Source organism: Bos grunniens, chromosome 3 (assembly GCF_055505025.1).
Source record: "Bos grunniens cultivar Pamir isolate PY7600 chromosome 3, Bosgru_T2T1.0, whole genome shotgun sequence".
NCBI classification, from domain to species: domain Eukaryota; kingdom Metazoa; phylum Chordata; class Mammalia; order Artiodactyla; family Bovidae; genus Bos; species Bos grunniens.
Window position 1 is genome coordinate 42,796,898 of NC_141167.1, and position 12,455 is coordinate 42,809,352.

General features: G+C 38.7%; 1 protein-coding gene across 7 annotated transcripts in view; it reads left to right on the forward strand.

The window, feature by feature from the left end:
- Positions 1 to 12,455, forward strand: part of SGIP1 (SH3GL interacting endocytic adaptor 1) — a 230,873-nt gene that overhangs the window by 107,895 nt on the left and 110,523 nt on the right. For all 7 annotated transcript variants that reach the window (XM_086390416.1, XM_086390418.1, XM_086390421.1 and 4 more), the window contains 3 exons: positions 765 to 821; positions 5,931 to 5,985; positions 6,679 to 6,854. In XM_086390416.1, the coding sequence (XP_086246542.1) occupies positions 765 to 821; positions 5,931 to 5,985; positions 6,679 to 6,854 (288 nt within the window). The remainder of the gene's footprint in view (positions 1 to 764; positions 822 to 5,930; positions 5,986 to 6,678; positions 6,855 to 12,455) is intronic.

Sequence of the window (12,455 nt, forward strand, 5' to 3'; positions counted from 1 at the left end):
CTCGTGGCCATACGTGTCATGGCAGTACCAGGGCCAAAAATAGAACTTTAAGATAATTCTGAGAGAATAATGCTGATGCCCAGTCCTCTCATAATGATGTGTGCTCATGGAGGCCTAGGATGCATGGATGATAGAAATCCACAATTAATCCTCAAATTTTCTTTTAGTAATTTCATAAGAAAAGTTACTTGAAAAGAACATCAACACTATTTTTTAATACTTAGAGGCTGAGTTAACTAATTTGAATCTGATTCCCTTTATATTTTATCAAGGATGTTTAGGAAAACTTGAGTCAGTGTTAGAAAAGCTGGAAGAAGATGAATTAATGACTTGGATGAATATTCTCTGGATATGTTGGAAATAACTGTGTATGAGAATAACGTGGGTCAAAATATTTCCATTTAAATATGTACATATTGAATACATCTGGTTATATCCCCTGAGGTATAGAGGATTAAATAATACATAGGGGCTGCTGATTCTTTAGTAATTATATAACATTTGAGTAGCTACTTGTTAATATCCCTATGCATGTCCTACAGTCTTTTGTGAAGTAAGTGTGTAAGTTCTTTTATGCAGTGTCATGGCAACTCAAGTTACCATTCAGTTACACCAGTGTGGTTGCTTAATAGGCTGCTCTAATGTGTCTTTCCAGTGCTGGATTTTGATAGCTCTTGCTAAATGCAGATAAGACAAGTTTTCTTTGTTTATTTTTTATTAATGCAAATGTTTCTTTTCTAAATGTATTTTCAAATTTATTACAGAAGAAAAGCAATGGAGCACCAAATGGATTTTATGCAGAAATTGATTGGGAAAGATATGTGAGTATCAGATTGTTTTTATAAATATTTCAGTGTGAAAAAGAGTCGAGGCATGCTTATATTTAAAATAGAACATAGAAATAAGGGAAACATCTCATTAGGAAGTGCTGGCACAGGTAGCCTGCTATAGAGGCTAAGAGCACTAGAGTCTATTAGACCTGAGTTTGAGATCTGGCCCCTCCATGGAACAGCTATGTGTGGCTTTGGTTATTTGCTGGCCACCATAAATGAAGTCAGTAGTTACTTTATAGCATTATTGAGAGGATTCAATGAGCTAACTATTTGCAGAATATTTCAGTAGTCTGCCTAGCCTGGCATACATGTTCAAAAAACACTTTTTAAAATATTAACTCCAGATATTCAATCCTAATTATATTGATAAGCAGGTTTGAGTATTGAGTCAAGTCAGTTCATGTCTAGGCTTTGATTTTGCAATGTCCTAGTCTGTTCAGGTGGCTATAACAAATATGCCAAAAACTGAATGGCTTATAAGCACAAACATTTATATCTAACAGCTTTGGAGCCTGGGAAGTCCAAGATCATGATTCCAGCAGATTCAGTGTCTGATTGAGTGCCCAATTCCTGGTTCATAACTGTAACCTCACTGTGGTCTCTTTTGTAAGGGCACTAATCCCAATCATGCAGTCTCCTCCCTTGTGACCTAATCACCCCCAAAGGCCTCACTTCCTAATACCATTACCTTGGGGTTTGGATTTCAACATATAAATTTGAGAGCAATACAAATATTCCTACCATAGCATATGATAATTATTCTAGTCTCATAGTACAGATTTTTCCCAAGTCAAATGGAAATCAGTTGTTTTTTCCCAAGGAGTGAGGGTGAATCCCAGTGGAGACCTAAACTCTCCTTGTGATTCCCCCAATAGCCAGTTAACCTCATCACGACACACTTCACCAGCCACAACAGGATGGACAAAATTGCTCTTATATTTCTAGTCATAGAAAACATCCAGGCCATATTCACATCAAAAATCACTTTTATTGCATACCAAGTGCCTAAATTCATAATTCCTACAAAATGGCTTTATATTTACAACTTAGGTGACTATCTGACCTAACTTCCTCTTTCATAAAAATTAAACTTGATGTTAATGCATTTGCACATTTGTTAATAATAAGAATTTCATTTTTTTAAATACCACCATTCGTAATATGACATGCTACTAAATTCTTGCCACCTTTTTGTTGTTCAGTTGCTAAGTCATGTCCAATTCTTTGTGACCCCATGGACTGCAGAATGCCAGACTTCCCTTTGCTTCACTATCTCCTGGAGTTTGCTCAAACTCATGTCCATTGAGTCAGTGATACCATCCAACCATCTCATCCTCTGTTGACCCCTTCTCCTCCTGCCCTCAGTCTTTCCCAGCATCAGGGTCTTTTCCAATGAGTCAGCTCTTCAAATCAGGTGGTCAAAGTATTAGAAGCTTCAACAACAGTCCTTCCAATTCAGGGTTGATTTCCTTTAGTATTGACTGGTTTATTCTTGCTGTCCAAAGGACTCTCAAGAGTGTTCTCCAGCACCACAGTTTGAAAGAATCATTTCTTCCGTGTTCAGCTTTTTTTATGGTCTAGCTCTCCCTTCCACACATGACTACTGGAAAAAACATACCTTTGACTACACAGACCTTTGTCTGCAAAGTGATGTCTCTGCTTTTTAATACACTGTCTAGGTTTCTCATAGCTTTTCTTCCAAGGAGTGACCATCTTTTAATTTCATAGCTGCAGTAACCATCTGCTGTGATTTTGGAGCCCAAGAAAATAAAATCTGCCACTGTTTTTTACCACCTTAGAAGGTGAATACTACATTACCTGCATTTTATAGAAAGGAAAACTGAATATTAAGAAAATTCAATTATTCATGCCAGCCATACACTCCAGAACATGTCATTCTGTCAACCTCGTTACCTGGTCTTCCCTTATACCTGTTTCCCAGTGTTGAGATCTTTTTTATATTATCTGCAGTTCAATTCCATAGATCTATGATAGCCCCTATGTTACCCCATGGGCTTCCCTGGTAGCTCAGCTGGTAAAGAATCCACCTGCAATGCAGGAGACCCCAGTTCAATTCCTGGGTTGAGAAGAACCCCTGGAAAAGGTATAGGCTACACACTCCAGTACTCTTGGGCTTCCCTGTTGGCTCAGATGGTAAAGAATCCACCTACAAGGTGGGAAACTTGAGTTTGATCCCTGGGTTGGGAAGATCCCCTGGAGGGGGGCATGGCAACCCACTCCAGTATTCTTGCCTGGAGAATCCCCATCGACAGAGAAGCCTGGTAGGCTACAGTCCATGGAGTTGCAAAGAGTTGAACATGACTGAGCCACTAAGCACAGCACAGCATTTTACCCCACATCCAAATTGTTCATAAATAATATTATAAGGGAAGTTACTAAATATATTAAACAAGGGTAATTTTTTTCTCAAAATTAACATTTTCACCTAAAAAGAATTTTATTGTATTTTGTAAGATTTTGTAGAATTTTTATTATAACAAAATTTTTGTTATATTTTATAGACATCTTTAATGTGCAGGAATGGGATACTCTAAGCAAACAAGAAGCATGATAATTAAAATACAAAATTATTATTGATTATTCATCAATATTTGATTATTGATGAATAATCAAGAATCCAACCCTAAATGCTAATCCTAATGCTCCATCCAACCCTAAACCCTAAACCTAGTGCTATCCTTAACAACTTGTGAGTGTTTAAAGGAAGCAGAATTTCCCTCAAATTTGCTTAGTCCTGAAAGTCATTCAGGTCATAGGAATTGTGGCTATAATTATATTAATACACTAGACTCCACTTTCTTTAAGTAATAAGAAATGTTTTATTCTTAATAGACTATATCACTGTGTTTTTGGCAGGGAAGACCTAGGGATGGATGTGGGCTTTAAGCAAAGCTCTAAAGTTTAAGTAAGGTTTAACTGACTTCATATTTGAGGGAAGAGACTTTCAGACAAAAAGGAGGACTTTTATGAAGACCCAGAAGTGGGAAGAAACTTGCAGTGATCAAATCTCATATGTCAACAGTGGGAAGAAGGCCCTATGAGAATCAGACAGGGCCTTGTGGGCTATATAATGGGCTAGGTTATTATTCTAAGTGCAGTAAAAAGGCAGGTACAGGTTTTTAGCAGGAAAGTAAACTTAATAATCTTGCACTTAAAAAAAAAGAAAAAAACTAACTTTGAGTACTGAAAGGACAAAAGGGAGATAATAAATGCTCAATAAATGGCAGCTTTCCCATGGCACTCAGGCCCTTTTCTCTCTGTGGTCATGGCATATATGTTGCTTCAGTGACTCCAAGATCTCTTTCTCCAGCTCTGTCCTCTTTCTTTCAGTCCTATAACCTCAACTTCAGGAGGCCACCTTTGAACTCTGCCCCCTCTTCCCCTCTCAAGCACAGAGTTTAGTCTCAAAACACCTGGGGTCAAGACCCAGGTCTGTCATTTGCTAGATGTATTTCCTAGAGAGATGGCATCTGATTTGTCTTAGTTTCCCCCCTGGTGGATGGGATGATTCTTTCCATGTATGATTGCTATGAGGCTTCCCCAGTGGCTCAGATGGTAGAGAACCCACCTGCAGTGCAGGAGACCCAGGTTCAATCTCTGGGTAGGAAAGATCTCCAGGAGGAGGAAATGGCTACTCACTCCAATATTCTTGCCTGGAGAATTCCATGGACAGAGGAGCCTGGTGGGCTACAGCCCATGGAGTCACAAAGAGTTGGACACAACTGAGCAACTAACACACACACACACACACACACACACAACTGCTATGAAGAGTCAGTGAAATAAAACGTAGGTCATGGTACTAGCCATATAATAGGAACTAAAATATGACAACACTAAACCCAATCATGCAGACTTTTATCTTTCTTACCTTTTTCCTAAAAATGTTAGTTGCCTCCTGTTAGAATGAGTTCAGCCAGGAATACTTCCAGGATTTGATGGAAGAAATCTTGGAATCTTCTTGAACATTTCCTCTCCTTTTTCTCCCATGACCAATCTGTAACTGAGAACTCACAATCTGTCCTTCCAAATGTCCTCGATTCATCCCTTCCCAAAACCAACAACTTGGTCCTTCTTAGCATATCTCACCTGAACTGTTGCAAGTATCATGAGTTAGTTTTCCTTTCTCCAGTTTCTTCTGTCCCCAGTCTATCCTTAGCATATTTTCAACACCTCATGATTCTGCTTTCAGCAAGTGCTGTGCTGTCACTCAGTCGTGTCTGACTCTTTGCAACCCCATGGACTGTAGCCTGCCAGACTCCTTGTCCATGGGGATTCTCCAGGCAAGAATACTGGAGTGGGTTGCCATGCCCTCCTCCAGGGGATCTTCTAATCCCAGGAATCGAACCCAGGTCTCCCACATTGCCGACAGATTCTTTACCATCTGAGCCACCAGGGAAGCTTTCAGCGTGTCCCACACTAATTGAGAAGCTGCAGTAGCCATGTCAAGTCCAGACTTTTCCCCTAGAATGTTGCCTGGCCCCCACCCCAGTCTTCTTTTCCATGGTCTTCCTCCCCCATACAGCTTCCTCTCGAGTCCTGTCATCTTCATCTCCCTCTCCCTTTCACCGTGAGAATCATACTGTCCAATCCTGCCTTGGTGTCTTGGTACAATCTCTTCCTCACCACGGACTCCCCTCTCCTCTCCATCTGACCCAAAAGGCACACAAAGACTCCCTGATTCTTCCAGATCTCATAAACTTCCTTTCCTTTCAGACCCCTATCAGTAATATTTTGTGTTTTGCCTTTTTTTTTTTGAATTTTTGACTGCCAGAATACAGACAAAAGATAATTTGCATATTGTATCCCCACCATGTTGCTTAGCATAATCCTTGGCTTATATAGGAAATGCATGATACATTCTCTTCGAGCATTTTCTTTCATTGACAATTGGCTTCTAATTTATTTTCCCAATAGGAAGACTCTCCAAATATCCTTGAGTAAATTTATAAACATATAGCATTCAAAACAAGAGGCACGTCTATATCCTTAACTAGATGACTCTTGAAGGAATGTGAGTAATTTCTTTACCATTGTCAGGACAATGATTGTTTAATGTGCATTTGTATTTTATAGAATTCCCCTGAGCTGGATGAAGAAGGCTACAGCATCAGACCTGAGGAACCCGGCTATATCCTTTCTTTATATTTTAATTTTAATTTCCATTTGCTTTCAGAAAGCAGGATGATAAATTTAGGATTTGCAGAAGTGCCGAAACCCAAGCTTCTCAAGTCCTGTTGTCACTAGTATTAGAGATGAATAAACAGCACAGAGAACAGCCTGATCACTAACAAGCAGGCACTTTGCCTTAATCTATTCATAGGAAAGAGAGAGAGGAGAAAGAGAAAAATTGCGCTGAAAAACAACTGTGCAAATTATGGGTGCTGGGTTGTCTTCTAAAATCTGATATGATAACACTACTTATGGTGGCTGGGAGTTAGCTCTGGCTTGTGCTTTCCCCACAAACCATCTCTGGTCCGAGCAGGTCACACTCTGAAGCACAAAAAGTCATCACAACCTTCGCTGAGTAGCCTTCCTGTCTGCTATGGTGAGAGGAAGTTCCCATGGGCCTGTGAGTGCTGAGTGTACACACATAATGGACTTTGTAACCATTGCTCCTTGAAATTTGCCATCCTTAATCATGTTCCAAGGAAAGGTGGATACATTCTGACTCTTTCCTGCTTTACACTTTGAGTTTTGTTTTGCTTTGATTTTCTGCCACCCAAGTGTGCTTCAGCTGCCTCTGTGCTATCGTTCTTGTCTTATACTCATCATTGCCTCTGAGTAGAAAAGACAGAGTTATGCATCTTTAACTGTGTTCTACCTACCAAAGGAAAGCACTTTTATTCTTCGAGCGAATCAGAAGAGGAAGAAGAATCACACAAGAAGTTTAATATCAAGATTAAGCCATTGCAAGCTAAAGACATTCTTAAGAATGCTGCAACTGTAGATGAACTGAAGGCATCAATAGGCAACATTGCACTTTCCCCATCGCCGGTGGTGAGTGGCTTTTTATTTCAAGCTTTGGTGAGGTTGGACTGACAGCTGTGCTCTGCCCATACATGTTAAGTAGATCAGAAACTCTCTAAGCTGATAGCTGCAATGGTCATGATTTTATGAACCCTGTAAACCTGAAACAGCTCATTCTAGCTATGGAAAATTATGCTTATTTTATATTGCAGTTTTTGTGCTTTTCAAAGTGGGATCACGTTTGTTTTTGACGTTTTCCTGCAAGCATTTTTCAAAGGAGGAAAAAATAACAAACATTATCCAGACTTACTTCTGAAACAATTAAAAACAATATGAAGTTTACATATTTACTAACAACGATTTTTAAAAACACATTTTAATGTCTTATTTTATGATGCAACACATAAAAACTCATGGAAAGAAAACCAAGGAGATTGCTTTCTTTAGGGAAAAATCCTTTTCATTGCCAATGCTTCAAAAAGAAATATTAATCTAATATAATAAACCATAGTCTAAAAAAGATATTAAAACTCACAAGCTTCATTATATTTTATTATCAAATTGTCATAAAGACTCTATTTAGGAACCCCAAATACAGATATGCCTTATTTATATTAATCAAATTGGTATTTTTCTGCAATTTGTACTTCTTTTCCAATTCTCATCTACTAAATTTCTCTAGCTGCATTCTGAGTTCCAACAATTACAGAGTTTTCTCTATAGTGCTTGATAAATGCTGCAATTGTTTTCTAAAAATAACTGTGAAGAGCAGACGAAGGCTCTTGTATTAGGAGCTAATATATTCTTAGCTTCTTGGCATCTTCTTTAGAGAGATGTGATCTCCCAGCAGCATTTCCCATGAATGAGATAGTTAATAAATGCTGGACCATTTTTTCTATGCTTCTGGAATATGTCAACTAACATTTCTATAAGAGTTGTAATCACCCATCCTTTGGGTGCCTGCCTGGGATGGATAAAATCTCTAATGATGCTTTCTTTAGTGCTTATAATGGCTTTTACCACTACTGTTAGAGTCAACTAACATGATTGCTGATAGTAATCAACCACAGCAAATAATATTTCAGATAATTTTTAATCATGTACTCACTTGCCATCTTAAGATGTCTTCTTGAAAAGGGAGTCATGACATGTATTAGTTTCCTTTCCCTTCTGCAATGGAAGGTACAAATTTTAAACTGACATATTGGCCTGTAATATAAGCAGTTTGTAGTAACAAGGACATGTGCACACTTTAAATGTGCACACTTTCACTTTTCAGTTGACATCTTTCAAATCACTTTTTACTTACTAAAATATTTTTATTCTTTGTAAAATTTTATTTAAATGATTGAAACCAATTTATATTTACTTCTGTTTAGGGTGTAATAGACAGTGGGGCATTGGGGAGCTACCTGGATAAGTGTAAGAAGGCAAGTTCATGGAATTCAGTGAACAAATTTACATGAAATAAAACTTATTAGAAAGATTCCAGGCATGTGGTATATATTTTCTGAATGCTAGTTAGAAGAAATCCTTTCCATCAAAGAGAATATCTCTTCATATATGATTCACTTTGTTGTACAGCAGAAACTAATACAACATTGTAAAGCAACTATACTCCAATTAAAAAAATAAAAAAGAATATGTGTACTCAAGTCATCTGGTAGCTATCCCTCCCACTCCATATGTTGCTAAGGGCATAGCAAGGAGAGTGGCTGTCACTCTGAGCTCTTCCCAACACCTGTTTTTAAAGTGAGACATTGATATGATGTGGTTAAGACTGACAAAAATAGAGAAACAGTGCAAAAACTAAATTGAGACACCCAGAGAAAGTCATCCCAGGGTTAGGCAGACCAGTAGCCCCACAAACCAAGAAAGCCTGGGACCCCCCCCACCACTACTGCCCTGGCATTCCCAGCCAGCTCCCTCTAATGTGAGAACCTACCTCTGTCATCACTATGGTTCCCAAATATCCGTGATTTTTGACAGTTAGTGTAAGAAAATGAGCTGTGATTGTTACTTTAGGGAAAGATCCGCATGTTTCTAGATAAACATAACTATAAAGAGAGAGTAGAACTGAAAAGATATTCGTGCCTTTAGAATCCTTGTCCTCGTCTAGATTACCCATAACATAGGGATATTTCACAAAGGACATAAATAGAACTTTATCTCCAGAACCGGATAAATGGAAATAACCTTCTGAAATCCAGTTAGTGCCAGGATAAAAATAAGCAATGTTTTGTACAACTTTAGATGTTTCCAGCCACGCAATCAAATGTTCATACATCTACACTTAATTCAGGTACAAAAAGAGAAATAGGACCTATACCAATTAAGAATATATCAGAATATTTCTTTTAGGTGTTGGTTCTAATGCCACAAAAGCATCAGTTGTTACACTAATAGAGTTAAAGAAAATGGTAGGATTCACAACAATGGCTGATGTTGAATTTCTGATTTCTATTTCTTTTGAAGAATTTTAAGACAAGGTTGTGTTTCACTTCTTCTTTTCATCTACCTGTAAATATGTAGTAATGAATTGTAACCCATTTGATATCTCTTATCATGAATTTATTTTCACTTTATTTGGATAGGTTTACTATATATACTTCATTGTCAAATGACTTGATAAATGAATAAAATGAATGATGTATGAATGAATCATATATATCTATTTGTATATACAATATAAACAAACCTATATGAAAATTACTCCTCCCTAAAAAAGAAAGCTTCAGCAACATAAAAAATCAGAGTTTTAGCTGCTAGCAAAAATCCTACTATATTGACAAATAAACATAGTTCCAGTCCAGATCTTACCTTGGCCCTTGATTTTTATATAGAACTCAAGTTTTAATATGGACCAGGACAAGGCAGAGCACAAAAAGATGCAACTCACAATCAAAAGATGCTAATTTCTATTCTTCTTATGTTGTGATCTCCTAATAAGATACCATGAAAGCGTTAGTCACTCAGTCGTGCCCAACTTGTTGTGACCTCATGAACTGTAGCCCACCAGGCTTCTCTGTCCATGGAATTCTCCAGACAAGAATACTGGAGTAGGTTGCCATTCCCTTCTCAAGAGATCAAACCCGGACCTCCTGCCTTGCAGGCAGATTCTTTGCCATCTGAGCTACCAGGGAAGCCCTAAGATATTATACTAATAGGTTAAAGAAGGAAAATCACCCAGGTGAATTAGGGATTCAATTAGTTTTGAATTAGTTGTTGAATTAGGGATATGTATGAGTTGGAATATTGGTAGATCCGCTTCACCAGAAACCAAAATATTAATAGTCATGGCTTAAACAGAATAGATGCTTTATTTCTATTCCACATTGAAGTCAAAGCAGGATGGACTGTAGCCCACCAGGCTCCTTTGACCATGGAATTCTCCGGGCAAGAATACTGGAGTGGGTTGCCATTTGCTCCTCCAGGGAATCTTCCCAACCCAAGGATTAAATCCGTATCTCTTGCCATGTCCTGCCCTGGCAGGTGAATTCTTTACCACTGACACCTGGGAAGCCCAGATACACATACACCCAGCTAAAATCCCAGGCTCTGTTATTAGAAGACAAAGGAGTGAATGGATACTGGTAGACATGGACAGTTTCTGTGTCGCTATATCTTAAATAATCTCAGAGTAATGGGAAGTGGGATTTTTCCATCTATTTTAAGTTATTCCCCAAACTTATTGAAATGAGGAAATTTCCTTTTAAAGATTTCTAATCACTGATTTCTAAATACCACTGATGTTATCCTACATACTAGCCAGCAGCAGAACTAAAAAATACCAATTTCAGTTAAATATCAATTTATGTGATTGATACAGATTCCTCCAACAGTAATAGTGCTCCCTCTATCTTACAGAATTCACTGCTTTTTGAGAGACTGCCTCATCATTGAGAGAAATGTGCTAAACCCAAATTAAACCCAAATGCTGTCTCTGTATAACTTTGGTTCATGTTATAGTTGTGCTTTTTGGAGGACTGGACAGAGTTCAATCCAAAGGGATTGGACTGTCCAAAAGGACAGAGTCCCTCCTTTTCTCAACAGGTTTTCCATGAAGCATATTATCTCTAATTCCAAGTTTAGTGTGAAAGATACTGGGCTCAGTATTGAGGGGTAGGGTGGGCATAGGGTGGAGGTAAACTGTTTTGCGTGTCCAACAACAGCCTCAGCTAATCATCTGAGGAAGTCTTGAGCTAGAATGACCCTTCACAGTTGTTCTAAATTGGGCTGAGATGAATAATCATTTTACTGCTACATCAATCAGTGCTCCAATATGGGCTGGCTAAGAAGGGGCATGACCTTGGCCAAGGTGGCTCTCTGCAACTGGGTCAGACCCTGAAGTGTTGACAGATGAAGGCTGTCTGCCAATGGCACTCTTAACAGCTGTGTAAAACACCCTTCTGAAGACAAATCTACATGGCACATTTTGGCACCTAGGGTTACCACCTTCTCTTCCAAGTGTTTTGTGGTCATTTGTTTAAATAATTTCTTATAGAATCTTAAGAGGTAGGCATATAATAATTGAAAAAGCCAGTGTCCAGACAGCAGGCCCAGGTCTGCCATGTTCTACCTGTGTAAACTTAGATGAGCTCCATAATTGTTCTGAGATTATATTTCCTTTTCTGTAAAGGAAGGATAAAAAAAAAAAAAAAAGCAGAGACACTACTTTGCCAAAAAGATCCATTTAGTCAAAGCTATGGATTTTCCAGTGGTCATGTATGGATGTGAGAGTTAAACTATAAAGAAAACTGAGTGCCAAAGAATTGATTCTTTCGAACTGTGGTGTTGGAGAAGACTCTTGAGAGTCTCTTGGACTGCAAGGAGATGCAACCAGTCCATCCTAAAGGAAATCAGTCCTGGGTGTTCATTGGAAGGACTGATGCTGAAGCTGAGACTCCAATACTTTGGCCACCTGATGCAAAGAACTGACTCATTGAAGGCAGGAGGAGAAGGGGACGACAGAGGATGAGATGGTTGGATGGCATCACTGATTCGATGGACGTGAGTTTGAGCAAGCTCTAGGAGTTGGTGATGGACAGGGAAGCCTGGCACGCTGCAGTCCATGGGATCGTAAAGATTCAGACACAACTGAGCAACTGAACTGAACTGAAGGATAATAATAGTCCTTATGGAGTTTTTCTGCAGATTATTGTTTGTCTCCGCAGGATCAAATCGTCTTTGATTTTTTGTCCCCTGTGCTTAGCACAGTACATGGCACATACTGGGCACACAGACTTGATAAATGAGTGAATGGAGAAAGCACATAGAATATCCTAGTAACAGTTCCTGATGCAAAAGCAGTACTTTGCAGTTGTTTGTCTCTTTATTACTAGGGTATTATTCAGGGTTCTCCAGAGAAATAGAACTAACAGCATATATGTGTATATGTGATGGTGGCTTAGTCGCTAAGTCATGTCTGACTCTTGTGACCCATGGGCTGTATCCTGCCAGGCTCCTCTGTCCATGGGATTCTCCAGGCAAGAATACTGAAATGAGTTGCCATTTCCTTCTCCAGTGTATGTGATAGATAGATGTATATATGTGATATAGAGAGAGATAATAGATGGTAGACCTGTTGTAACAAATTGGCTTCACATGATTATGGAGGGAAGTCCCACAATA